The sequence below is a fragment of the Musa acuminata genome, chromosome BXJ2-3 (assembly GCF_036884655.1).
Source record: "Musa acuminata AAA Group cultivar baxijiao chromosome BXJ2-3, Cavendish_Baxijiao_AAA, whole genome shotgun sequence".
In the NCBI taxonomy this organism is placed as follows: domain Eukaryota; kingdom Viridiplantae; phylum Streptophyta; class Magnoliopsida; order Zingiberales; family Musaceae; genus Musa; species Musa acuminata.
In genome coordinates this window covers 2,087,618-2,114,170 of record NC_088340.1, presented here as the reverse complement: position 1 = coordinate 2,114,170, position 26,553 = coordinate 2,087,618, and the positions used below count along the sequence as shown (strand labels likewise).

Below are 26,553 nucleotides of genomic sequence, written 5' to 3'. Positions count from 1 at the left end.
TACTTTGCATCCTTCGCTATATTCTTATATTCCTACCCCTCCCACCCCATTTGTTCTCAAATAATTGTGGAGTTGCTTTCACCCTCCCGCCCCACCTTCGCCAACGTAGACACGTCCTTACAAATAGTGTACGTGCTGAGCCAACGTTCCACCGTCCACCCACTGATACTTCATCTCTCTCTCTCCACCGTTTGTTTCTTTTATTTCTCCACTTTTATATCACCGCGAAAGGCCACCCCCGGTCAGCAGACCCCAAGCCAGTTCCGCTGCGACGCGGCGGGCGGGTCTCCGACACGTGCATCCCACGTGATCCGAGACTTGGCGGGCTCGCTCGAGATTCGTGCAATCCGCCGGTGATGTCTGGAGAACCGTCGGATCTGTGGGTCACGGTGGTTTATGGATCGGACGGTCGGTGTCGCTCCGACAAGTCGTCGGTCCCAGCTGCCGCTTTGCCGGTCTCGTTCCCTTGTCTTATTCGAATCCCTACTCGCCCGACGCTTTTGCGAGTTGGGGAGCGCACCGAGATAAAGATTCGGGCATGGAATCGGGGCCTTCCATTTCGGCCGACTCGCCACCGCGGTCCGCCCGTCCGCCCCCGATGCCAGCCCCCGACGACGAGGGTCGCCGGGATACCCCGCCGTCATCCGTCGGCGCGCGCGAGATCATGGACGTCGACCTCGACCTCGACCACCCGGACTCGTGGCCGTTCGATCCGCTGGCACTCATTGCCAGCCCGACGTCGTTCCCGTTCCCGTTCCCGTCGCCTCCCTCCCCTCTGTGGCTCTTCGAAGACAGAGCCTTCGATGCATCTGCTCTGATTGCGGATTGCCAGCGACTCCTCGCGGGTTAGCTCTTATTTCTATTTGCTTGATAGTATCCATCTTAATAACGGTCTTTTCCTTCCTTCAAAAAGAAAAAAAAAAAAGGCCTCCTTTTTATAGTAAATTCATCTTATCAAGCGTTCTTAGGATAATTTGGTGATTATAATTTTACTGATCCTACTTGTTTCGTTTGAGTTTCTATTTCTCATGCTGTGTGCCACAATTCCTTTGTCTCTGCAATAGAAGCTGGTTGCTTTGTGTAATTAGGGCATTACTTGCTCCTTGTGGTTAATTTAAGCACTAGGACCATTGAAGATGAGGGATTAGTTTGCAGATATACAACTTTTGCTTTCAAACCGGGGAATATTGAAAAGATCTTATTTCGGTTTGAAGGCTAGTTGTATGGTGGTGTTTTATAAGTTTGGGTGGACTAGGATTCATCAATAATTTATATATGAGCAAGCCAGGGAGCTGACATGATTATCGACGAGAGATGGCATTTTCGATAGAATCCTATGGGGTAAAAGCAGAAGAGTTATCTCGTTCTCTAGATATTGAGATTTTGGTTCCTACAAAGTCTGAGGGGTTTAATATTTTAGATTTGTGGGTTAAAATAACTGAAAAGAAAAGCTGTTGTGTGAGGGCACAAACAGAATGGTTCTAGCGTGAAACTCAGAGTCATATTTTCGTCTTCTGTTTGGCAATACAAGAAATAACGTTATGCAACTGAAAATATACAGCATCTATTTTTTGGTTGTTTCTTCTGTTGCGTACATTGTACAGTAAGCTGTTACAGTTCTGCAGGATCTGCAGATGCATTGGTGATCTAGTTCAATAAGTGAATTTGTTACAAAATAATTACATAGGAATCTCTCTAAAATGTAGCATGATGATGCTTGTTCTAGCTGCTACTGTCAATTTATATGGCAGGAGAAGAGTAGGAGAAATTTTCAGGATCGGACTTCTTGCAAGGAAAGCATCATTACAGGGTTAAGGAAGCAGCTAAATTCCATTTCTCTGTTGAACTAAATGTAAAAGCCCAGAGAATAGAGACTTACTAGAAATATAGAATATGCTGATGGAATTAAAGCATTAACAATTGTTGGAAGATATCTGGAAAACTTGTATTCTGTTGGAAAGGTATCTGAAAGATGTTAATGTAAAAGTTGGGATTTATTTTGTCTGTTGCTGATATTAGCAGTCTATGAAAGCTGATCATTTGGAAGTTGAACTACTGCATGTTTACTTTTTTCTCTTGTTTGGATCTACTTCTAATTCTTTCGAGGAAAGATGAATAGTATTAGTAATCTGTATTTGCCTGTATGCTTATTATAACTGCTCGGGGAGTAGAGAGTTTTGCTTGGTATTGTTTGTCAATGTGATCTTGGTTGATTATGCATATGTTCTGTAATATAAATTTCCAAATGAATGGCAATTACCATATTTTTACTTTTTATACTGTATGTGACTGTTCTTATATTTCTCTGTCTTGTTTGGATCGACTGTTCAGTTCTTTTAGGGGATGATGAGCAGTATTAGTAATCTTTATTCAGCCTTATGGCTACTATAACTGTTCCAAGAGGTGAGAGTTGTGTTTGGTAGTGCATGCCTTTATGATCTTGAATCATTTTATATATCTTTTATAGTGTACGTATCCATTTCAATAGCAATAATCTTGTTCTTTCCAAATAAAGAAACTCTTTTTGCTCATATTTGGCATCATTATGCAACAATATTATCCTAACTTCAATTATATTTTCCATAATGTTATGATAATATGTCTCAACAGTCCTTTTGCAGATAAATCTGTACCTTAGAAATAATTTTACATAGAATTTTGGCTACAAATTGTTGGAGAAGTGATCTATTGTTATGAACATCAAAACTTTGTTGATTTATTTTTATTCATGTTCTATTATCTGGTGTGATTTGATAGCAGTTGCGATTTTCTTGTGTTAGCTTACTATGATTTAGAGAGTGCTACAATAATATCTGAATCTTGAATTCCTGCATCCAGGAAATTCTGAGACAACAAATGGAAATACCAATCGACGTGACAACAAAACAGTGGAGGTTCAATTGTTAGCAGAGGACGATTCCAGTGCTCTGTACTTGATGAAAGAGAGGATGGCTCAGGCGCTTCGATACCTCAAAGAGTCAACAGATCAGCATGTGCTTGTTCAGGTATGGGCACCTGTGAGAAATGGGAATCGATATGTCCTTACGACTTCAGAACAACCATTTGTTTTAGATCCTCAGAGTACTGGACTCCTTCAATACCGGACAGTGTCTTTGAGATACATCTTCTCAGTTGATGGTGATGGAGATCTTGGCCTCCCTGGTCGTGTGTTTAGGCAGAAAATGCCCGAATGGACACCAAATGTACAGTATTACAGTAGCAAGGAGTACCCACGTCTTTGCCATGCCCTCAATTATGATGTACGGGGGACCTTGGCTTTGCCAGTTTTTGAACCTTCAGCTCAGTTTTGTGTTGGAGTAGTAGAGCTTATAATGACATCACAAAAGGTTAATTATGCTGGAGAGGTTGACAAAGTTTGTAAAGCTCTTGAGGTTGGTCATTTTTATGACGTTACTCTCCTTTACTCATTTATTTCATCCATTAGTGTTTTAGAAAGATGTCTTGGTTTCTATCAAGATTGTGAATATTTATAGCTTCTGAAGAAGAAAACATATATCATGATTCTTTTAGCTTTAGTTCATTAATTTACTACTGATAATACACATAGAACTTACGGTGGTTTCCTTCAATAACATTTTATAGATGAAGATACAAATAAAAAAAGAAAATCTCTATATTCAATATAGCTAGAATAGAAATGATGCACTTCTTTTCAGCAGTTATTCTTTCAGATTATTTTCTCCTTCTGTTTTTTCTAGGTTACAAATATATAGTAGTTCTATACAAGGCCCACATAAGGCTGTTTCCAATTTGTGGTCTGGGGAGGGTCACTGTATGTTGTTTTACTTTTACCCGTACATAATTTGAGTATTTTCTTGTTGTAAATTATACTTCTTGTCGCACCAAAGCTGTTTAGTGTATGAAAAGGTATGTGCACCATATAAGTATCATTAGGTCTTATTACAAGCTACTGATTCCTGGGGAGGGTCACTGTATGTTGTTTTCCTCCAACTGTCTTCTTTCATTAATATATTCTCAGTTTTATGCAGGCAGTAAATCTGAAAAGCTTTGAAATTATGAAGAATCCATCTGTTCAGGTGAGTCACAAAGAAGAGTTGAGTAGACAAGTCCTTGGTCTTGTGCAGCATATTGCTGAAATTAAGCTCGAATGGCACATAAGACCCATGTCAAGCTGCACAAGCTTGTGCTGATCATAAGTCAGTCATATATCCAGATTCATATATGGCACAAACTTGGCACACACACTTGTATGTGGCCTTGATAATGTATTTTTTGCCATTCTTACAAGTACCCTTGTTTTTAATTAAAACAGATATGCAATGAAGGTCGCCAAGCTGCTCTGGCTGAAATATTGCAAACCATTGCTATGGTCTGTGAAAAATACAAATTGCCTTTGGCTCAGACTTGGGTTCCATGTAGGCATCGAACTATTCTTGCAGATGGTGGTGGTTCAAAAAAGAGCTGCTCCAGCTTTGATGGTAGTTGCATGGGACAAGTTTGCATGTCAACAACTGATGTTGCCTTTCATGTTATTGATGCACACTTGTGGGGATTCAGGGAGGCTTGCGTAGAACATCATCTACAAAAGGGTCAAGGAGTTGCTGGCATGTCATTTGCGTTACGCAGGCCATGTTTCTCTAAGGATATTACTCAGTTTTGTAAAATTGAATATCCTCTTGTACACTATGCTAGAATGTTTAAACTGCGTAGCTGTTTTGCCATATGCTTACAGAGCAGTTACACGGGAAATGATGATTATTTGTTGGAGTTCTTTTTGCCACTAGAGTGCAAGACATTTGGTGAGCAACAGGCTTTATTAAAGTCAATGATATCTTTGATGACAAAATGTTTTCACAGTTTGAGACCAAGCATTGATGTGGAACCACAAGAGGGAAAAGCCTTTGATCTTGACGTGTTTGCTATTGAATATCAAGAACTGGAACCTAAATTCATCAATATTGTGAGCTATGAAGGTCGTCATTCTGAATCCTCTGAAATTAAATCAAACGAAGGGCTCGATGATCCAGTGCATGAGGAAAACAAAGTTCCTGAAATCTCGGAAGAACATTTGACAGTAAATGCTAATGTTGGTAAGAATGGCAACATAGTTGTTGATACAATTGGTAGTGCCAGTTGTAGTTCTTCATTGATCAACAAGAAGAACAAACCACTTGAAAAAAGACGAGGAAAAGCTGAGAAAACAATCAGCTTGGAGGTTCTTCAGCAGTATTTTTGTGGGAGTTTGAAGGATGCTGCAAAGAGCCTTGGTGGTAAGCTTTTATGTTAACTGCAATCTTGATTTCATATTTTTTTGTGTGCATTCTTCATTAGTTGATCTTTGCTTACCTGTCTAAAGTCTAAACTATAATCAGATATAGTAGTTTATGTTGGTTGGTTCTGATCATATTACTTATTAATGGTTTTGATACAACTTCTGATAATTTACTCTTGCCTTTAATAAATTGTATACTGTATGTTTTACCTTTGCCAAATACACATATACATCCACATCAAACAGATCTTCCAGTGCATTCAGCATATCTGTATTCTTTATGCTATCTAAATCTAGTCATTCCATGGCTCCACAGTATGTCCAACAACCATGAAACGCATCTGTAGGCAGCATGGTATCTCTCGTTGGCCATCTCGAAAGATCAACAAAGTTAACCGATCTCTTTCCAAATTAAAGCAAGTTATTGAGTCAGTTCAAGGTGCAGATTCAGCATTTAATTTGACCACTCTCACGGGTTCACTTCCTGTTGGTGTTGGATCTACAACTTGGACTGCCAATGTGGATGAACTGAAACAGAGCAAAATTACCAAATCATTGCACCTTAGTGAAAGATGTAAAGAGACATCTATGCGTGGACCATCCTATACTGAATATCCATCAACTGGTCTACGAGAATCAGTTGACAGTCATAGCAACATACAACTTGAGCCTGGTAAGGATATCCCCTCTTCAAAATCTAGAAGCTCTTCAGGGCAAGGGAGCACAAGCACACCTGCTTCTGAAGGTTCGTGCCATGGAAGTCCGATTAATGATACCCATGAATGTAATCAAATTGTTTCTTCCAGCTTAGAGGCTGGAACTAAACCTTCATTAGATGCCACCAAGCCATGTGCTCGAGTTCCGAATGCTTTCGTCCTTTGCTCAACATCTGATGCTATTTTAATGGAACCACAAGCCACAATCGGTGGAATTCTTAACGGGGATTCTGGAAGCGCCAAAGATCTAAACATTATATGTGCTCCTACAAGGGAGGGTTGTCATGATGAAGATGTGGCCCCTGTTCCAGCAAAACCTGTGCAAATGCAAGATCTGGTAACTGTGACCATAAAGGCAAGTTACAAGGGGAACATAATAAGATTTCGACTGCCAAGCACTGCTGGTGTTGTCATATTAAAAAATGAAATATCGAAGAGACTGAAGATGGATGTCAGCATGTTTGACATCAAGTATATGGACGACGACCGTGAGTGGGTTACCCTGTCTTGTACTGCAGATTTGGAAGAGTGCATAGAACTTTCCCGACAATCAGGTGGAAATCCAATCAGGTTATTGGTCAGTGACCTGCATTCCAACTTTGGAAGTTCTTGTGAGAGCTCACGTGGACGCTAAGGAATTTCTAGCTCTACCTTGGAAGTTCGCTGTTGACTTTCCTTATTTGTTAGCTTGCTACATGTTGTCGATATTAATTGAATTGATTAAGTTGCTTAACTGAATTGCGCAACTACTACCTGTATTTTGTTGTTTATTAAGCGTAATGCAGTGTAATAGACAGTAAATATGTATTATGAAGCTGGAATGTGATTTCCTGACGTGACAAGGGCTCAGAGTCTTGGTTTTGTGTTTTCTCGAATAGCTTCTTGGTCCATGATTTAAAATGTTTCATCATCTACTGTTGTCCGATACGTGTGAAAAGTTCATGAGTGAAACTTAGTATCACATGACAATGGTTCCGTAGCTCTGTTTTTTTTTTTTTTTTGTCTTCTTTTGTCACTATTTCGTGTATTAATTTTCTTTCTAGTTTGCAATTTTGGTGTCTAAATCTGTAAAAATCTTGATGTATTTGCTACTACAGGAAACTTGGTTGTTTTCTTGGTTAGCTTTTTTTTTTTTTTCTTTTCATGATTAAGTTGTCTGTAAGGAGCTGTTTTGGAGTTTCAGTTGTACATGTTGTAAACTACTAGACTGCATAAAATATCTGCTCATGAGATGTTCCTTTTAAGTTGTATTGCCTGATTCTTATGTACTAGTTATTATTTCTATATAGTAGACAAGAGTATACATGTTTAGCTACTAAACCTAAGCATGCACATCAAGCTACATTTTTCATGTATCTTTCATAAACCATTGGGAATAGGCGGTTTGATTCATTAGAAAATGTAATTGGAAGTAATTCTGGTTTGGAAACCATTGGGAATAGGCGGTTTGATTCTTTAGAAAATGTAATTGGAAGTAATTCTGGTTTGGTTTTCCAAAATGGTTTTTCTTTCGAATCAAAATCGTTAAAATTTGACTAATATATATATGTTTTTGCAATGATAATTTGTTCTAGTTCTAGTTCAGAATTGAATCGTTATTATCTGTTCTAGTTCTGATTGTAGGGGTGAGATGGGAACCGAAACACCCCCCCTCGTTTCTGCTTCAATTTAGAACAACTATGAAACCATTGATCGATTTTAGTTCAGTTTTAAATGATTCAATTCTTCATTCAAACCGAACCAAATTTGGTCCTATCAAATTATGAATCCAAATAGAGAAGACTTGTAGGAGGCAAATTTGCTTATAGGTGAGACCACCATGCCAGACATTAAAGAGCAGCTTACCAACACGACACTCTCTCCATCTCCCCCTTTCACACACACCTCACTCTCTGACCACCTCTCAAGTGTAGGCTAACCTCCCAAATCTACCACCATCAATCTCTGCTTATTTAATACTCGATTCCAATCCTAATCCTACCTCCTATGATCCCCAATCAGATCAACACCGTACCGCACCTCACCAAACATGGTCAAGGCTTCTTCAAGACTCTTCTCTCTTCTTCTCCGGCTCTTAGCTGCTGCAGCCACCCTCTGCGCAACCGTCATCATGGCCACCAGTCATGACTCCACCACCCTCTTTGGCCTCACCTTGGACGCCAAGTTCCAGTACACTCCTTCCTTCAAGTAATCAACGCATCTACCTCTTCTCCACTTCTCCTTCCACATTGCGACATCAATTCGAGGTGCATCTCTGTGCAGGTTCTTCGTGGTGGCGAACGCGATCGGATGCGGCTATAGCCTCGTCGTCCTCTTCGTGCCTCCGACGAGCTCGTTGTCGAGGTTGGTCATCGTGCTCGACGTGGTAAGGCCAAGGATTTGCATGCCAAGTCTGTGTGTGTGTGTGTGTCTCATTAAAGAGCTAGTTTATGAATGTGATGTAGATGGTTGCGATGCTGCTGACGGCGGCCATCGCGGCGGCCGGAGCCTTGGCACAGCTAGGAAAGAGGGGGAACTCGCACGCCGGATGGCTGCCCACCTGTGGACAGATTCCAAGCTTCTGTCACCACGTCATGGGAGCTCTTATCTGTGCCTTGGTTGGTGTCGTGGCCTACCTTCTTCTCCTTCTCCACACCATTCACACGGTGCTGACTCCTCTTTTCCCATGAAGCCCATCTTAAGGTCTCCCTGTAAAGTCGACCATATATATATATATCTCGGCTTGGTTGACTCCAACACTGTATTTTTCCGAACTATTATTATTACAACAATAAATATATATTTATGATTTCAAGTGTCATAAAGAAACCCAACATACTGACTGGTTGTGTTGCAGCTGTTCCTATCCTTTGGACAATCCTACCAACTCAAGCACTGCTGGATTCCATCAAACGACTGCATCAATAGTTGAGCCTCGCAAGGCCAATTGCAAGCACAGTTACGGTAGTAACACAAAATGCCTACAGTCGAGGCAGGGCTTCTCTTCGTTCAGGATCTAATAATAGCAGGACTTTAGCTTCTCTTGGAGTGCTTCAGGCAGAAAGACTTGAGCCTCTCAAGGCCATCTTCTAGAGAGGACGGGTCCACGGCAAATGTGATGCGAAGCCAGTTCTTGAATCCCACAGCACACCCTGCCACACACAGCATTCATTCAACTAAGAATTCTCTGATACAAGAAGAACATGGTGCGCCAGAGCAGTTAATGGATGAACGAGAAGCTATGAACAAAAGTCCTACTGAAAGCAGATCACCTGGAAGAACAATTACTAGTTCCTCCTTGGCCAGCTTGGAGCAGAAGTCCATATCATCATGTATGCCCTCCAAACGAGATAAATCCAGTTTCACCTGCAGCTTGATGCATTGGACAGCAAGTTATGTATGAGCAAAGGGCCTCTGACAAAAGCCAGACGACGCCTTACCATCACGAACATGGTGCCTTCAGGTTTACTCGGGCAACTGATGCAGTCAATTTCCTTCAGTTTATCATAACAAATATCTGCTGTTTGCCTCAAGACACTGATGGTGTGTCTAAGGAAATCATCGTTAGTGTTTTTGATTATCTGAGGAATTGCACCCTTGAACACAAATGCGAGAATAAGGTTAGCATGACAAATCATACAAACTAGAAAGAACCATGATAGGAATCAAAATCCACACTCAAATTTAATCATCCAAAGGTGTAGTACATATGCTATACAGCAACTCTCGGGTTGATGATTTATGTAAAGCGATCGTATCGAAATGGGATTGTTCTGCTGCCGGCACATAAACTCAATTTTCACAGGTTCTTAATGATTTAGATATTTGAACAAATATATTGATCAATGGTTTTCGCAATGAAAACGGCAGGTCGATCAGATATACACTATTGAGAACAAAGCATGTTACAAACACAGGAAAAAAGATAATCAACCTGCAGGAACAACAAGAGAAGACTGACAGTTCACTCCATGGTTAGTCTTTGATGAGCAAGAAGAAGCAAAATTTACTTGCACAACAATAATATACTAAAGCAGCTAAACACACACAAAATTTGCATGTGAATGTCCATATAAAGGAGGACGACTTCTTACCTAGGTAACCAACATAGTAAAAAGGTTCAAATAAATTTGTCGAAATGGTGCCTTCTAAAGACATGCACAAAAAAGGATAAATTGAGTTGATTAATAAAGTTAGATGCATCAACTAAAGTTAACTTTGGGTTACATTTTTTTTTTGCCAAAGATTCAAGCCTATCATGTCAATCGGTCAATAATCCAATCAGGTAGGATCATGACAAATTGTATTAGATGACATTTGGGAACAACTCTAAAGTAAGACAATTTGAAGTATCTAACCTGAACAAAAGTTGCAGGATCGCATGAGATATCGAGATAATTCTTAAGGCATTCCACAATCTGCAAAACAGAAAACTTAGAGAGTTGAAGAAGAAGCATCATAACTGGAAAAAGGAAATGAAGAACTCATATTGCATAATTTCTTTTAGATAGCATGAAACATAGTGGATTCCCCATGCATAAGTTACCTAGCTCAAGTAACTTCTATCTCAACAATATAATAAAAACAATCATAACCAGTAAAAGCAACAAATGAACAAAACTGGCCCTCTGGAAAAATGAAAAGGAGTCGTAAGGGTGCGAAATTGTATTTTCTTGTAGCATTCCAATCACAAAGTAGCTGACGATGTTTTTACCAATTCTGTTTCACTGCATATGCATATAAAAACTTACCAAAACAAGCATCTCCAAGCCTTGCTTAGAGTACATACACAACAGAATATATTTCAGAAATAAGAAAAAATTGGAATGCAAACAAAAAACAATAAATTAGCCAAAGTTATTATTTTTTCCTTATGTTATGATCATCTTCTAATCTGAATATTTGCTATCATTTATTCAGATTAATTCTGCATTTTCAATATGAAAATGAGAAGATTGTATATCACCTTTGTCTGGTTAAGTACTCCATTAGGATCATTTGTAACGATCCAGCCCAAACGCCAACCAGGGACTACCCATCTCTTTGATATAGAGCCTAAAGTAAGAACTGGGACAACTTCACCAAACATTCCCATCGGTACAAAGGGGTTACTCCCAAAGGTCAAGTGCTCGTATACTTCATCTGCAATGATCATAATGCCAAGCTTCTTTGCAGTGTTGGCTACCTGAAAATGTTCGAGACGAGGTTCTAATAAGTCGGAGAACATATTGCAACATAAACCAAGAGACTACTTGCCTTGGCCAAATGTTGATAGGTAAAGGTGTTTCCACAGGGATTTCCAGGGTTGACAATGACCATAGCAACAGTGTTCTCATCTGCAAGGGCTTCCAGGCCATCGAGGTCAACCTCCCATTTACTCTCTGGGAGAAGATTGAAGTATCTGACCTCAATTCCATTATAGGCAGCTCGCGCAGCATAAAACTGATATCCTGGCCTGGGCAGTAAAATGTTTGCACCAGGGCGAGCAAGGACAGAGACTACTATTTCTATCGCTTGAGCACAACCATTTGTGAGGTAAACATCATCAGGGGATAGCTTGTAAGGGAGATCACCAGAAAGGTAGTCTGCAATTGCTCTGTAATATTTAACATGATAATTGTTGTTACAATCAAAATATGATGGTTATTAGCACATCAAATGCTAATAGAAGAAAGCATGATGTTAGGATAACCAATCTTATAGACTAGACTTAATAGCTTGATCTTCTCGTAGTGTAATATCAAACTCCTTTGTCATGTGCCTCCATCCTATTAAATCTCAACTATTAATAGTTGATCAATCTCAACTACTAATCCAAAATATTTTAGTCAAGATAGACACCTCTCAAGATCCTATAGACTAATTCAAATATTCTCTCACTTCCAATTTGGGATTAAAATAAAGTATCACAATAATAGTCTCGCTAAAATGAAAAGGATGTACTCTTTGAAGGAGTGCTAAAGGATTTCATATAAAATATCAAAAAAATAAAGTGAAAACTAAGCCTGAAAAACATAGTTATCGATAAGAATAAATTTTCATAAACAGAAACAATAATAATTGAATGCAACTCTGCAAACACAGATGGCAAAGATATAGATTACAGAGATTTAATTAGAAAAAGGATTCGACAAAACCGATAATCTTACTGTTGAACTGAGAAAACTCTTAAAAGGTAATAGCAGTAAATGAAATCTTGTACAGAATTTTGTTGCACAGCCTTCTTTGCATAATGGTATAATCCTATGACGGAGCAGAAGAAGTCAAGTATACTCGATGGCCATGAACAGATATAGCATGCTAAAACAAGAACAAAAAAAAAGGACATCCGTTTCTTAGTTAAGACCAAGATCAAGCAAGAATAGAGAAAGGGGATCATCATCATCATCATCATCATCATCATCATCATCATCACCTTCTTGCGGGGGCGAGGCCGACGCAGGGAGGGTAGCAGTTGTACTGACCCGACCGGAGGGCGGAGACGACGGCGTCGACGGCCTCGGGAGCGGTCCGGAAGCAGGGGAACACCGAGGGGTCGCCGTGGCCGAGGGGGATCCTGGGCCGGGTGTCCTCCGACTCGTTATCTATGTTGGCCACGATCTCGGTGAGGACCCCTCGGACGGACAGGGAGGAGGCGGCCATCAGCGATTCGTTGGGCTGAAACCTCCACTCCCCAGCCGCGACACCGCCGCCGTCCTTCTCCATGATGGATGGATCAGTAGAAGCAGAAGCTGCTTTTTGTAGTGGGTATTTATTTATAGAGAGAAGACCTGCACAGTGTCTACAGTGCCCTATATAACGTCACCAATGATGTCCTCTCAAATCTCCAACGGCCGCTCGATCTAAACAACAAAAGGTTAAATACCAAATAATTTTGAGGAGATTCTGTTTTCTTATAATTTTTCGTAAAGGAAAAATCCTTTTTGTTTTGCTATTTCTTATAATTTTTTGCTTTTCAAAAAAAGAAAAAAAGGGAAAAAAAAAAAAAAAAAAACACTCATCCCCTTTTCTTTTGGTTCCCTCTCACACATTCAAATCCTCCACACGTTAAAATAAGTACAAAAAGTAATCCATCCACTTCCAACGGCTATGTGAAATGAACACATGCATTGATTTAAGAACCATCCACTTCCCCTACTACATCCTCGCCTTGCTTTCCTCCGATTCCATGGATTCTCCACCACCTTCTACTCCGCCCTACATTCGGTCCTCCGCCGAGCCACGGCTTCGGAGCAAGCCCGCCTCCCGCCTTGCGCCCGCCTTGGACGGTGGCGAAGGCCACAATGACACCCAGATCGTCCCCTTCCTCGCCACCCCGCCGTCTAGAAAGAAGTCGCCACTGTCGGCATCTCCGCTTCACCTCTCCTCCCATAGTCCCGTTCCTCTCAAAGATCTCCTCCTCCTCTCCCCTTCCCCTCGCCACAAGCCCAAAGGGCGGCTGGCTGTCGAGGAGAGCCTCGAGGTTGCGGCCGCGGGTGGGACTCCCCGCAGAAAGGGGAAGAGCAGAGCCGCCGCCGTCGCTGCGATGGGGCTCATGGGGTGCGCGTCGCCGAGGAACGCGCGGAGGGCCCGGAGGAGGCTGGAGAAGGAGATCGTTAGGGAGGAGAGGGAAATTGGCCCCGCGGAGGATGACGGTGGGAGGGTGAGGAGGAGGAGGCAGAGTCGGTCCAAGGTGGCCAACAAGGAGAGGTTGAGCTTGCTCCCTTCGGTGCCTTCTTCTCCCGGCCCAGCAGCAGGTACGCGACGATGCTCTACTGGAACACACAGCGATCCCGGGATAAAAATCTCATCTTGCTTGATCTTGATACGCAGAAGTCGGCGGTAGCGACGGTCGCAGCAGCGTAGATGGGTTACAGGAGCATATCATCGAGCTTGTAATGTGGAAGAATGTCGCAAAATCCACCCTTTGGTTTGGACTTGGCTCCATGTTCTTTTTGTCTTCTTGTTTCTCCAAGGACTTCAGCTTCAGGCATGAGTAATCTTGATCCAAGTTTCTCTGGATAGGGGATACCGTGGATTAGCAACACCAAAATCTTATCTTTCTTGGTTTTCTCTCTGTTTGCAGCATCATCTCTGCAATGTCTCACCTGGGTGTCATCATTTTGGGCGTAGCCTTCTTTAAGGATTCTGTTCCTCACAGGTTTGCGGCCATTCCTGCAGCTCTATAAAAGAGCTTTTTTTTCTGGAATTTTAGGTGTAACCGCTATACTTAACAGGCATCAGCTGAAGACGACAAGGAAACTCCAGCTAACAGAAGCCGACGTCGTCCGTGCCGCACAGGTCATTCTGCCAGTGGCCAACGCCGCCCTCGCCAAGACCCAAGAAATCTTCTGCGGCGATCCACTGAGGACTCTGCAAGCATGTTTTAGACTCGTTCTCTCTTCTCCAACTCTGATGTCCAGTTCAAACCACTGACTCGTTCTACTTTCTGTATCAGGTTGCTCCTGTTCTCCTATTTGGGGCCATGTATGGCCACCTGATAACCCTGCGAAGACTCCTCGCAACCGGTACAGCAAAAACTGTAGAAAGTTTGAGAATAGTATGAAACCATGACATCCAATACTGATTCTACAAATTGTGTAGGGTTTTTCTTGAGCTTTACTCTACCAAAACTCTGCTCCTGCTACTCACAGCAGATACATAACAAAGGTACTTGATCTATTGCCTATACTTTAGCTGGATAACAAGTGCTAAGCATCACAAACATAAATTGGGTCATTACTTCTCAGTTGAGAGTACGATAAGTCGGGTTCAAGAAGCATGGAGATGTTGTCCGCGCAAGAAATTAATAGCGGCATCAGCAGCCACAATGTTCTGGAACTTGTTCGGTGTGAAGTTACGCATCTTTGCAGGTACTAAGAACAAAGTTTTCTTCCAGCTAGAATTTGTTCTAATCAATCAGCAAATTGTCTTAAAAGTACATATGGTTGAGAGCATGCGATTGTGAGTTAATCAGATACATCGGGGATCGATATATATTACAAGCCTGAAGATATACCTGCATCATGCAAATAGCTTGACAAATGCAGCTTCACTTTGTGCATTTGTATGTTTTGATTACATCTGGGGGATGAATTGAGGACCCTTGAGGAGAATTGTGCTAAGAGGTTAAATAAGTCTTCATAGCTAGTATTGTTTGAAGAGAAATGACAAAACATATACATGCATGCCTTTGGACAAGGAATAGGACAGAATGAACAGATGTGGGAGAGATCAAGAAGATGCAGCAGGATCTTTTATCTGATAGACTTTTGGGCTTAAATTGCTGAGGAACAGAGACTGAAACCAAAGAAACTATTACATTTTTCATATGTTTCCCCTTTTTTATGGATAAGACTAACAAAGAACAAAATTCTTTTTGTATCACTTTGCTAATACTTTTTTTTAATCGATTTCTTTTTATTATTATTATTATTTCCACTTTATTGAATTTTAACTGCATTCATTTCCATTATTTTCAATGGAATGGAATAAATGTTAAATCCTTTCTCTTTATTCTTTCTACTAATTCTATATTTGCCATTTTCTGCAGCATTTATTTCACTGGTAATACTTAGGTATCACCATCAGCAAGTAGAGGATAATGGAAAGAGAGAAAGGAAGGAAGAAGAGCAGCAGGAAGCAGAGTTACAACCAGAACAAGATGATCAACTATGAATGATTAGTTGCTGCATTTTCCCAGTATTACAAAAAATCTTTGTATCAGAACTGTAACCTATTGCTAACTCTTGGAAGATTTAAGAGAGGCATGTTATCATTGTGCTCAAGAACATCTTATTCCCAAAAGAGCTATTTATTGCCTGCTGCATTAGAACATCGTGAAGTTAAATGCATTCTTGAATTGCTCTATGATATTTGATATTCTCGAATATGTCAAAGCTCTTTAGTTGACAGTGCTATGGAAAAGCAAATATGACAGTTAAACATAATTTAGCAAACTAATCTGAGATTGGCCATCTTATTCCCTAACAATTACATGTTTTGGTGGTGGATTTTAGTAACAAAATAGCATGTTATTTTGCACAAAACTTAGTAGAGAATCGGTTTGTTCCAATCACAAGTTAATTGTTGAAAATAAGTTTACAGTAATATTTCTTTTTGTAGACTTAATGTTTTCTGCCTGCAGGTTTGGTAAACTTCATTAATTGTTTTGGGTCAAAGGACTTCTTTGCTCTCTTCTGACTTGTGTTATATTTAAGAATTTCCTGTTATTGTTATTTACTGCAAAATAAATTTGATCAAATTTCCATAAACTTTAAGAAATATTAAAATAAAGTGTTGTTAGCTCTAAAGATTATTTTTCTAAACATTTCATGTTCTAATACTTTAAAGGGCTATTTCTCTCAAAAAAAACTCATCTTTTTGATATTTTTCTAGATGATGTCTTTTTTTTTTTTTTAGTTTTCGCATTTGGTACTTTCGTTTTCCTCTAATACCCTAATGGTTCTCACTTATGTCTCTTTCTTCTTTCGTTATAACGATGGTACTGATGGAATATAATGCGGAATAACCTTTGTATATGAACAAGTACTAGAAGACCATAATACGCAACGGAATTAAATGGAATCACAATCAAATAGAACACCATGATATACGTGGAAAGTCCCTTCAATATGAAGGGTAAAAACCACGGGGTAAACTAGAGATAATCCATTATAATAATAATGAATATATAAATCTCAATCTCTTGTCCAAAACCCTAGCAACAATCATAAGAGAATAATTGGGATACAAGAATCACGTCACCGTGCTCAATATCTAAATCCTCCCTAATTCTTCCTAAGTAATCACAATAAGAATTTACTGTAGATTTGATCTAACATGAAATGAGAACACTGCTGGATGATTGAGAACAGTCTCTCTATGTTGTCCTTGTTTTCTTTCCTTTCTTTCTCCTTGGATTTCTGTCTTTTTCTCCTCCCTTTTATTGCTGTAAGGATCATCACGTTGCTATAGTTTTTCTCTCAAAAACGCAGTCACATGCCCTTCAAAACGCAACTACCATACCCCCTTATATTGATCTAGGGTTAGGTCAAAGGGGTGTGGGCTGATAAAAATCCATCATGGGCTGAACCCATTATGGGCTGTCAGCCTAACAGGTACTTTTGGTCATTACTATCTCTTCCTTCAAAATGTCAATTGTCTCGAAGCTATTTTACTTTTGTGAGGAAACGACGAGGTGAAAGGAGAAGAGGACGACCACTACATGTGATAAAGTCTCGTAATAGGGAGGAAACAATGAGGCCTTACGAAGGAGAAGAAGGCAATGACAATATGTGGAAGCAGCGTGTCGAAGTGACGATAGAGGCGACCACGACAAAGTGAAAGCGATGATAATAGATATCGAAGGAAAATAAAGACAATGATAAAACTAAGAAAAATAAAAAAAAGATGAATTTTTATACGAAAATCATCATACATACGTGCAAGAAAAGTCAATAATATATTTGTGCAATAGTGAGACAAGAAAACATACTATTTATCATAACGTCAATATGATATGATAATTAATTAATAAACCAGTAACTTAAATGGTTAAAATGAGATATTAGACAAATATTGACCCTTGTAAAGTCCATTAAAGTGATCTAACGCTTTCGATAGTGAGATTAAATCAAAGTTGTTACGCCTTCAGATCAATTCCGTCGTACTGTCGTCGTAGTCGTCGTCGTCGTCGTCGTCATCCATGTCATAATCGTTGTCGTCATCGATCATCGCCTCCTTCCACCAAAATTCCAAAGGAGGAATCCGAAAAGGTAGTCTCCACTAAATTGCGTCGCATCACCTCACCCCTCCATCGCACCCTATTTATGAGTCTACTGCCAAGGTTGGGTTGCGTCGGCAGGTCGTCCTCGTTGGAAAACTAGGGCTAGGGTTTCTTCGGATCGGATCGGATCGGATCGGGCGTCAATGGCGACGACGGCGCAGCAACACGGCCACGAAGGGTCCAAGCCGGCCATGAGGAAGCCGGTGTTCACCAAGGTGGACCAGTTGAAGCCAGGGACCAGCGGCCACACTCTCGTCGTCAAGGTGGTCAGCTCCAACACGGTGCTCCAAAAGGGCCACGCCGCCTCCGCGCACCTCCGCCATACTCGTATCGCCGAGTGCCTCCTCGGCGACGACACCGCCTCCATCGTCTTCACCGCGCGCAACGAACAAGGTGCCCGTTCTCCCTTCCTCTCCTGCTGCCTTTAGCAGTTATCGGAATCCGATCCTAGTGATTGCTGGTAGTTGCTTTAGATCTTGTTTGTTCCTGTGGGTTATTCTTTTCCTTCTTTGATCCGCTGAAGAAACTGCATACCTTATAACTGCGTTTCTGTGGTAAAGGATGGTGTATGATCTTCTAGCATTAGGAGGAGGGAAAAAGCCCTCTTTTTAGGTATCGAGACTCCATGATCAATCGTGATCGGTTGATGTAGTACGTGCATGTCACTCCGAAAAGGAAACTTTGTGCTGTTGACCGAGCTGGTAGTCACTGTTCGATCTGTGATCATATGGTTATCAAAGAATTTATTTCTCGCATTAATAGTAATGGCCCGCATTATTTTATCGTATCATCTTCTTTGTTGCTTTTAGGCTCTATCTATTGAATTTTATTGGCAACATCATCATTCTTGTTATGGTTGAATTTTGGTGATTAGAATCAAGGTGAAAAGTCTCTCGTGCTTAAAAAATATAGCAATCTGGATCCCTTTTTTTTTTTTTTTTGATTGATTGCATTTTTTATTCAAACTAGTCTATTTTGTTGCTCTTAAATCCTATAACTGATGCTGTGATGCTACATCTGCCATGACGCCTGTAGCTGCATACATGCAATTAGAAGCCACCTTTTTCTTACCTTGCAACTGATGGATGAAAGAATAGGATCAGCAAAAAAAGGATTCCTGACAATCACTTGATCCATATTACTTAAGATGATTTGGCAAAACATTGCTTCTGATTACGCAGATTAGAAGTCACAATTATCGTCGAGCTTAGTTGTTTCTTAAGATCAGGATGAAGTCTTCTCATGTTAGATTCTTCAAACAACATAATCGCCTGTCAATATTCTGTGCATATGACAAAATATTTTAATAACCTTGTTATTTTAATTAAAAAGATACAGAGGAGGTTCCTCTGGTATGCAACTCAATTTACATGGATTTCACATTCTCAGACCGGCTAACAAAATTCGATTCCGTCACCCTCGTTGGACCCATACATTAGCTGCAAAAGTTTTTTGAGATTACTTTTCCATTTAATATCTATTAGAAGAACATGAAAGAGGATGCACTGATACTCGTGCTTTTGGAAAGAAAAAACAGACACAATGTGTATGGACCCAAAAGTTAATTATCTTATTACAACTTTTCTTCGGTGTACCTTGTTGTGACATGCAACTGTTTACCCTGTCTAGAGGGAACAAAAATGAGTACCTATCCGCAATGCATATGTAAAATTAGCATAGAGAAGGACCATGCAGTCGTACTTGGTTTTCCAGTAGGTTGTAGTTTTTATCATCCAGGTAAATTTTCTTCCTCATTTTGGCTTGCTTTTGCTCAAATTGTTTATAGTAGTTCTTTCCTTTTATGCAAATTTCTGAATGACTAATTTGAGTACATTTGGTGGTGAGGTTTTATCTGAGAAATGGTTAGCTATTACCTACTCTGGGAATGGCTTATATGAATCCTTTTACCATCCTGGAAGTTTGATGTTTTACATTTAATTGTTGCGGGGCAAAGGATATACGTAACAACAATATTTTTCGCATGTATGGGAATTTAGAAATTAATGCGTCAGTGATTAATGAATTCTCTAAACTGACAGTTGACTTGTTGAGATCTGGTGCTACTGTCATACTGCGCAATGCAAAGATTGACATGTTCAGGGGTTGCATGAGGCTGGCCGTTGATAAGTGGGGCCGAGTTGAGGTTACTGAACCTGCTGATTTTGCGGTGAACGAGGAGAACAATTTATCGACGGTGGAGTATGAGCTGGTGAATGTCGGCCAAGAATGAAGAGAAGGAACTACGCAGACAACTTTATCAGACGGGGTTGTAGATGGGGAAGCTTTTCTAGCTTTATTTTTCATAGATATCAATAGTATATGATTCCATCTGAACAATAGTTGGGAGTTATACCTCATCGGCACATATCTATAATATTATCTGTGTATCTGTAATCAGAATGGCACATGATGGTTGATAACAATTATGATGCACATAACCATCTGCTGATCTTATCGAAAGCATGTTGTTTTAATAATCATTGTTGGTTCCTTTACAGTTTCTGTTAAATACTATTGCTTGGATTCAATCCACCTTTCTGTTTTTTTCCTTTCAAAGCCTGAAAAGCACTTGAGAGGAGGAAGAAGAAGAAAGGAATGGGAGGTACAACTCATTTGAAAGGGAAAAGAAAAGAAAAGAAAAGAAACAATCAATTTAATAGAAGAAAGGGATCAAAGCAAACCATCCGAAATAGACCAATAATCAGACCAGCAGACAGTTGATTACTTGGATTTTTTTGCTTTTTTTTGTTAGATGGATTAACATCATCTTGAAATGTTGAGTGCTTTCTTTGATTCCCATTCAAGCCTAAAATTGTTGATACAGAGGAGAACATACCTGAATCGCAGCAGCAAGGCCATAAGTGTTCTTCATTTTCTTTTTTTGCTTTGGAATTCTCAAAAAGTAGAGAATTTGTTGTTTTCATCTCTGCATAATGGTGTTTTCATATCACTCATTACTGTCACCCCAATTAATCATATTTTGTTTTAACGTTTACAATCTAAAGAAAGGAAATAGTCACAGATAATTTCATTATGCCTACAGGTTTGGAGCATCCAGCTTCTGATTGGCACACAGAAGCGCCCTAGCACGGTTTTTAAAGCTTCTAAGCACAAAATTATTCAACGCTCTGAGAATGAGCAACAGCAGCTGTTTCTGTTCCAAGAAATTAACGAACACAGTGAACTAGAAAAATAAATGAGACAGAGAAACCCTTTTAGATGGCTGCCAACCTCGCATCATCAATATGCTCTCCCCTTTTTATTGGCACATTCCGACATGCCATACCTTGGACCCCCCACTGGATCTTCCATCTCCACAGCTCTCTGCTGCTCATGCAGCTTTCATTTGCTGCACAAGTTTCAAAAACATTGGTTAGACTGGTTGTTTATAGATTTCTTGCACCGGTTACATCAAGAGTAGCACTAACAAAGTGGACAAAACTATAATTGCCCTTCCTAATATTTTCATCCTCGCAATTTGATCATCTATGCATACCCCAATCAGACTCCCAAGTCCAGAGAAAGGGAATAGCACTAACATGTTTTGGTGATGGTAGAACATAAAAAGAATTCCATCTTTTGTAACAAGCATATCAAAAGTGTGTCTGCAGACAGACACCAACAGTAGCTATCATTCCTTTTACTTTAATGTTGCAAACTTGATCTAAGCCAGAAGATTCCATGAAAACTTCTGTTGATGATTTCTTTCTTCTTGTAAATTCATGTTTTCATTTTCCAATGTTGAATAAGATATCACTCGAAGCATTATTTGCAGGAGGATAAGCCTCTCTGGAGGAAATTAGAACCAAAAGCATATTTAACTAGTGAACAGACCTCTTCTATGTTTTTAGCTGTTCCTGTTCCTTCTATATCTTTCTTTTCATCCTTTCTAAAATTATACTCATGGGATTTCAATACTTGTGTCGACCATTTTCTCACTTAGATGAGTCTGATTTTTTCTTTCACTTCATCCATATTTCATGACTTCCATGCTCAAAATATCACTGGTGCCAGATTAACTTCCTTGGTTGCTAATAGGTCCAAGTTAAGGCCTACAGAAAGGACAGCACCGAGACGATATGGATAGAAAAGTCATACTGTGCTTGTTTCACAAATTAATTAAAGGTTAATTCAACTAAAAAATGTTTATGGCTTTTGAGTGTAAATACTCACTCTTTTCTCCTCTTCCATCTTTGCCTTAATGTAGGAGTAGATGGCAACTCCTGCAATTGCAATACAAGTCCCAATGCCCGTCTGCGTTGAAATCTTGTTTCCTGTTTCAAGATCACAAGTGTTAGAATGACGATGGCCTTACACTAAAAATCAGCACTGCAGTCATTGAGACATCGACATGCCGACACATACCAAATACTATGATTGAGAAACCAATCACGAACACACGCTTCAGAACATTTCCAACCGCGTGCGTGAGAGGAGCGACTCGTTCCAAGGTGTTGGTTGCCAACTGTCGGATGCATAAATGCCATTATGTCAATTAACCACATCAAGAAACATCAACATGAACAAAGGATCATGTATCTTCCAAAACATTAGAGATGCAATGAGTATATTTAATCAACAAAAACATTGTTACCGAAACAGGTGAGTTCAACATAAATTATTATGGTGAAGCAAAGAGCACATTTACTGGACAACCATACAAGGTAGTGGTGGTAGATGCTAAAAGAAAATAAAGGTCAAGTACGATAGCATGACAACTAAATACCAAGATTTGCCATTTGGAACAGGATGTTTGGCTATGTGAGGATGTTAGTGAGACAAAATAGTTATCAGCCAGATAAGATGTGCTCATGACTACAGGTTAAAGTAGAATAATACTATGTTTCTAACAGTGTCTATATAACTTGTTCATATAGCTTTATAGAATCTATCAACACAATCAACTTTCTGTTTTAACATAGAGGGAGTTGTCATTGGAAGAATATGATTGGCATGTAATCAAACTTCTGAATTTGAGCAAAAGATGAAACCATGCATGGTAGTATTCACAATCCATCCCCTTAATCCACTAAGAAAGCAGAAATCCCAGGTAGACCCATCTTCCAATTCTTAATGGGTGCATCAGTAGCAACTGATCTTTGTCTGTTCCATTGTATTCAAGCATCGAATTCTTTTAGCCACACAAGCAGAGGAATCATTTCTATACGGAGCATATCAGATACTTATTAGACGACCAATATGTCAAGCAATTACCTGGTTGTATAGGTGATAAAACATTCCCACCCAGAACAGATCGGAGATGAACTTTGTTAAACCTACTTTGGCAATTGCATCCTTAAAGCCATACTGCATCAGTTGAGGTCCCTCAACCTGAAAGTTCCAACATAAATGATCAGTCAAGAGAAACTGCATAACTAACAGTTGCATATGCTACTTCAAATTCCAACACACAAGCCAATTAATAAAGAAAATTTGTTCTGCCCCATAAAAATGGGTACGACCACCGAGGCATGTTAAGCTTTTTCACATTGATGCACGATGATTTAGGTCAAATACCACAATGGATAATGGTCTTGCTCAATATGCAGTAAGCAGCAGTATATGCTGAATGTTAAGCATGCTTGTCTGGTAAGTAGGGTACTGAAACAATTCTCTTTAGGTATCCTATCTGTAATAATATTGGATGGATGATTTCATAGCCAGAAACAAATGGTAGGACTAACTAAAGATACTTAGATAGTCAAATGTGTTTAGTTCCTGATGAGTATATTCTGATAGTTCATTAAGAATGATGTGACACATCACCAAGATTATATGTTCTGATGAGATTAAAGAATGAATTTACAGTTAGTACCCAACAAACAATTGAAGTTCTCAGCAGAACTTTTGTTTTCATTGACATTATAATGAACTATTTTTTTAAAAAAATGTAACAACATTTGTTTTTGTCTTTAATTGATGAGTCCAGGAAACAAGTTCAACCAAGAATTTCTTAAAAAGTCATTTTGGTCAAATTCAAGATGTTTCACCATAAAGAATGATATTACAATTTTACAGGTTTTGCACCAGTTCCTCACACCTGAGGAGAAAAATTGTTCAAATGGACATCTAGCAACCATGTAAGCCACTAAGAAACCTGAATATAAAGGAGATGATATTATAAACTCCTGATATTATCAGCCGTGACACTTAAGCATATCAAAGATCTCTAGTCCCAGTAAATCTCCAAGGATGATAAGCAATGTCTGATGGTTCAACATGGGAATGCAGTAAAAATAATTTATAGAAAAACTCTTCTTAATTGTCTCATTCATTTGACTAAATTACTTACCAGAATTGCAGGCGGGATACAAACAAAAAGCGCAATGATCGATATGTATGCATATACATTTGTGCTGTCCATGTCAGTCTGCAATGTATAATTAGCTTTCATTTAGTGAAGGGGATTGATATAACAGAAATAACAATCAAGAAACCAATGTACCATAGCTTTCTTGGAATAGATGCTCCTGTAAGTGAAGGAGACGTTTGAGATCATGGCACTAATGAAGCCAGTCCAATTGAATGATAGTTCCGTAAGGGATGCCATTGAGACACCTGCATTTCACAAACTTTACCATACATTATAGTGACCAGGCAAAGAATTAGCATTTAACTTCTCAGTTATTAAGCAAAAATATAGCTGCCTTAGTAAGATATTGGCTGCTAACATGGCCTCCCAGCTTTTTCATTCATAAGGCCCAGAGACGATTATCCTTAAATCTCTGTTTAATTCTCTTGAACGCTTACAAAATTAATGTATGAGTGACCCTTTGGAGGAATGGCTTTGACAATTAGGTCTGCCTCGATATATGCACTGGAAAGATGCAAACATCAAGCTTACGTTTCCAAGTGTAAGTGCAAAAGATTAAAGGAAGAGTAAGGCTGACCATTTCATTGTTATGACATTCTATCAATTTATAGCATATACAATTAGATTGGTAAGAGATACAACAGTGAAGAAGCAAATTACCAAGTACAACTGGGGCCAAAGATAACCACAACGTCAAAGGTATCTGTTGTCCAAGGATGAACTGAGAAGCTGCTGCATTGAAGAAGGGTTCCAGTGCTGACACAAAAATAGAAGGTGTCAGAAAAAAAAAGTATTCTGAGTACTGAATTGTAATTTGCCTCGGAAGGAATAGCTCCAACTCATAATGGGACATCCAGTTAAAATGGAACATTACCCTTGATTGTGTGAGTAAATGAGACTGCAACAGCAGCAAATGAAACATTGCTAGTAACATGGCCGATGGCATGGCAGACGGCAACAGGGATGAGCAGCTTCAAGAGATTTGAGTCGATCGGCTAAAAGAAAGACCAGCTCAAATCAAATTGCATATCGAATCTTGTTAGCAGGTTTTTCGAGGTAAGGCAAACTCTTATCTGCCAATTAACTATGTCGCATGCAAAATATAACGACTGACAACTATAATTCAAACAAAAACCTGTATGGGCACGCTCGCTTGGAGTTTCACAAAATTAACTACTCGAGTTCTTTCGTTCATATAATTAATGATCAAAGCGACCAGAGTTCATGATGCATGTTAATTGCGCACTGATGAAGTCGTGGGGTGGAATGTTTGGGACACAACAACATCCACGTTGACGCCAACTAATAACTACATCGTCACAGATCAGATGGAATCTGCCGTCGTCCAACAGCATAATCCACCGCTTTCGGAATAATGAGATGAAGTACAAGTATAATTGCAAAGGAGTAAATGCAATAGTGGGATCGGACGGCGGAACTTACAGCACGCTTGGGAAGACCGACGGTCCAGCTCACTAAACAATACACCACGCCCACGAACAAGTGTATCACCGACACGAAGCTGCACCCAAACCAAATTTACCGTTAGTTTACCGCGAAGCCACGAACCTGATAAATGTGGGACCGCCTCCGCTTAAGGAGAGTTGACTTACTACGGGTAGGGGAAATAATTGTAGAGCTTCTTGTTGATGATGTTAAATATCACATTCAAAAAATACCTGCCAGAGTGTAATAAATAGTAATAAGCTAATGGTACGTTGGTAATTCGATTCAAATCACATGTGAAGTAGTTACGCGAGGTGGTGAGGAGACCGCACCACATGAAGAAGAAGAAGCCGGTGACCAGAGCGGGGTACTTGGCGGCGAAGCCCACCTTAGTTTCCCTAATCGAGACGAAAACAGCAAAAAGAATGCCAAGAAAGGAAACCGATTAGCAGCGGAAAGCTTCTTTGGAGTTCGGGGGAGGAGGTGGCCGAGGAGCCACGGAGGAGACGGACCTCACCCGACGGAATCGCCACCTTCGGCCGGCGAGGAGGACGCGGCGGCGGCCACCGGGCGGAGCAGCACCCGCCTCGTCGGCGGGGATGACTTGTCGAGGTGGAGCAGCGCCGGACGGAGCTGGCGGCCCCAGATGAGGTTCCCGCCGTCGGTGACGGAACCGGCAGGGCGGGCGGTGGCGTGCGCGGCGAAGGCCAGGTCCCTCGTCGCCTTCCTCGGGAGGCGGAGCAAGCCGGCGATGCCGCTGCCGGCACTCGAGATGGCCCCCGTCGTCGCCATGATCAAGGGAGAGGTTGGTTGGGAGGGAGGGAGGGAGGGAGGGGGAGAGGAGGAAGGTGGGTTCGATTGAAAGGCACGATTCCGCAGGGGGGAACCAATAAATACTCGAGTGGAGGAGAGCGAGAAACCGACGGTGAGAGACTGGACGTCAGGCGGATGATGCGGTGGCATAGAAGTTTGTACGCGTCCATGCGCAGGTAATCTCCATGTAACGATATCCTCGCAACAGATTTTTAGTAAATGTGGACGTCAGACGTGGTCTCAGCTCCCATATGATGGCAACCAC

At 40.4% G+C, this 26,553-nt stretch overlaps 5 protein-coding genes and 1 pseudogene across 6 annotated transcripts; 4 read left to right on the top strand and 2 right to left on the bottom strand.

The window, feature by feature from the left end:
* The first annotated feature begins 494 nt into the window (after nt 1–494).
* Nucleotides 495–6,804, top strand: LOC135606847 (protein NLP3-like). The gene is made up of 5 exons (XM_065098171.1): nt 495–845; nt 2,839–3,392; nt 4,011–4,058; nt 4,295–5,252; nt 5,571–6,804. Exons 1-5 carry the CDS (start codon nt 539–541, stop codon nt 6,602–6,604), a joined length of 2,901 nt encoding a protein of 966 aa, XP_064954243.1. The 5' UTR covers nt 495–538; the 3' UTR covers nt 6,605–6,804.
* Nucleotides 6,805–7,925: 1,121 nt separating this feature from the next.
* Nucleotides 7,926–8,764, top strand: LOC135606852 (CASP-like protein 1C1). The gene is made up of 3 exons (XM_065098183.1): nt 7,926–8,157; nt 8,233–8,335; nt 8,415–8,764. The coding sequence occupies exons 1-3, from the start codon at nt 8,000–8,002 to the stop codon at nt 8,637–8,639; spliced, it is 486 nt and encodes a 161-aa protein (XP_064954255.1). The 5' UTR covers nt 7,926–7,999; the 3' UTR covers nt 8,640–8,764.
* LOC135606851 (nicotianamine aminotransferase 1-like) lies at nt 8,697–12,699 on the bottom strand. The gene is made up of 7 exons (XM_065098178.1): nt 12,365–12,699; nt 11,202–11,545; nt 10,916–11,130; nt 10,308–10,367; nt 9,390–9,545; nt 9,222–9,315; nt 8,697–9,101 (listed from the first exon to the last, which is right to left on the bottom strand). Exons 1-7 carry the CDS (start codon nt 12,652–12,654, stop codon nt 8,983–8,985), a joined length of 1,278 nt encoding a protein of 425 aa, XP_064954250.1. The 5' UTR covers nt 12,655–12,699; the 3' UTR covers nt 8,697–8,982.
* A 143-nt stretch (nt 12,700–12,842) lies between these two features.
* On the top strand, nt 12,843–15,790 carry LOC135606850 (reticulon-like protein B17; annotated as a pseudogene).
* A 1,950-nt stretch (nt 15,791–17,740) lies between these two features.
* Nucleotides 17,741–20,211, top strand: LOC135606843 (uncharacterized protein At4g28440-like). Its single transcript, XM_065098150.1, has 2 exons — nt 17,741–18,109; nt 19,756–20,211. Exons 1-2 carry the CDS (start codon nt 17,860–17,862, stop codon nt 19,944–19,946), a joined length of 441 nt encoding a protein of 146 aa, XP_064954222.1. The 5' UTR covers nt 17,741–17,859; the 3' UTR covers nt 19,947–20,211.
* A 505-nt stretch (nt 20,212–20,716) lies between these two features.
* On the bottom strand, nt 20,717–26,322 carry LOC103977049 (triose phosphate/phosphate translocator, chloroplastic). 2 transcript variants are annotated; one of them, XM_009392451.3, is made up of 12 exons: nt 25,993–26,322; nt 25,808–25,873; nt 25,643–25,708; nt 25,473–25,551; nt 24,904–25,024; nt 24,690–24,785; nt 24,162–24,274; nt 24,009–24,086; nt 22,931–23,047; nt 22,082–22,181; nt 21,890–21,990; nt 20,717–21,065 (listed from the first exon to the last, which is right to left on the bottom strand). In XM_009392451.3, the coding sequence occupies exons 1-12, from the start codon at nt 26,265–26,267 to the stop codon at nt 21,048–21,050; spliced, it is 1,230 nt and encodes a 409-aa protein (XP_009390726.2). In that variant the 5' UTR covers nt 26,268–26,322; the 3' UTR covers nt 20,717–21,047. The 2 variants fall into 2 exon arrangements, with proteins under 2 accessions (XP_009390726.2, XP_064954221.1); XM_065098149.1 differs by having other exon boundaries at nt 25,988–26,055.
* Between the last annotated feature and the right edge of the window lie 231 nt (nt 26,323–26,553).

Coding starts and splice junctions, on each gene's coding strand:
- LOC135606847 (XM_065098171.1), top strand. CDS start 539: ATGGAATCGGGGCCTTCCATTTCGGCCGACTCGCCACCGCGGTCCGCC. Junction 4,059..4,294: donor TGAAGAATCCATCTGTTCAG/GTGAGTCACAAA, acceptor TAATTAAAACAG/ATATGCAATGAAGGTCGCCA. Junction 5,253..5,570: donor TGCTGCAAAGAGCCTTGGTG/GTAAGCTTTTAT, acceptor ATGGCTCCACAG/TATGTCCAACAACCATGAAA.
- LOC135606852 (XM_065098183.1), top strand. CDS start 8,000: ATGGTCAAGGCTTCTTCAAGACTCTTCTCTCTTCTTCTCCGGCTCTTA. Junction 8,158..8,232: donor CAGTACACTCCTTCCTTCAA/GTAATCAACGCA, acceptor ATCTCTGTGCAG/GTTCTTCGTGGTGGCGAACG. Junction 8,336..8,414: donor TGGTCATCGTGCTCGACGTG/GTAAGGCCAAGG, acceptor AATGTGATGTAG/ATGGTTGCGATGCTGCTGAC.
- LOC135606851 (XM_065098178.1), bottom strand. CDS start 12,654: ATGGAGAAGGACGGCGGCGGTGTCGCGGCTGGGGAGTGGAGGTTTCAG. Junction 11,546..12,364: donor GGCCTCGCCCCCGCAAGAAG/GTGATGATGATG, acceptor TAAATATTACAG/AGCAATTGCAGACTACCTTT. Junction 9,102..9,221: donor ACTAGTAATTGTTCTTCCAG/GTGATCTGCTTT, acceptor TGTGTGTGGCAG/GGTGTGCTGTGGGATTCAAG.
- LOC135606843 (XM_065098150.1), top strand. CDS start 17,860: ATGGCGACGACGGCGCAGCAACACGGCCACGAAGGGTCCAAGCCGGCC. Junction 18,110..19,755: donor CACCGCGCGCAACGAACAAG/GTGCCCGTTCTC, acceptor CTAAACTGACAG/TTGACTTGTTGAGATCTGGT.
- LOC103977049 (XM_009392451.3), bottom strand. CDS start 26,267: ATGGCGACGACGGGGGCCATCTCGAGTGCCGGCAGCGGCATCGCCGGC. Junction 24,786..24,903: donor ATTTACTCACACAATCAAGG/GTAATGTTCCAT, acceptor TTTTTGTGTCAG/CACTGGAACCCTTCTTCAAT. Junction 22,182..22,930: donor TTTATCACCTATACAACCAG/GTAATTGCTTGA, acceptor TGCATCCGACAG/TTGGCAACCAACACCTTGGA.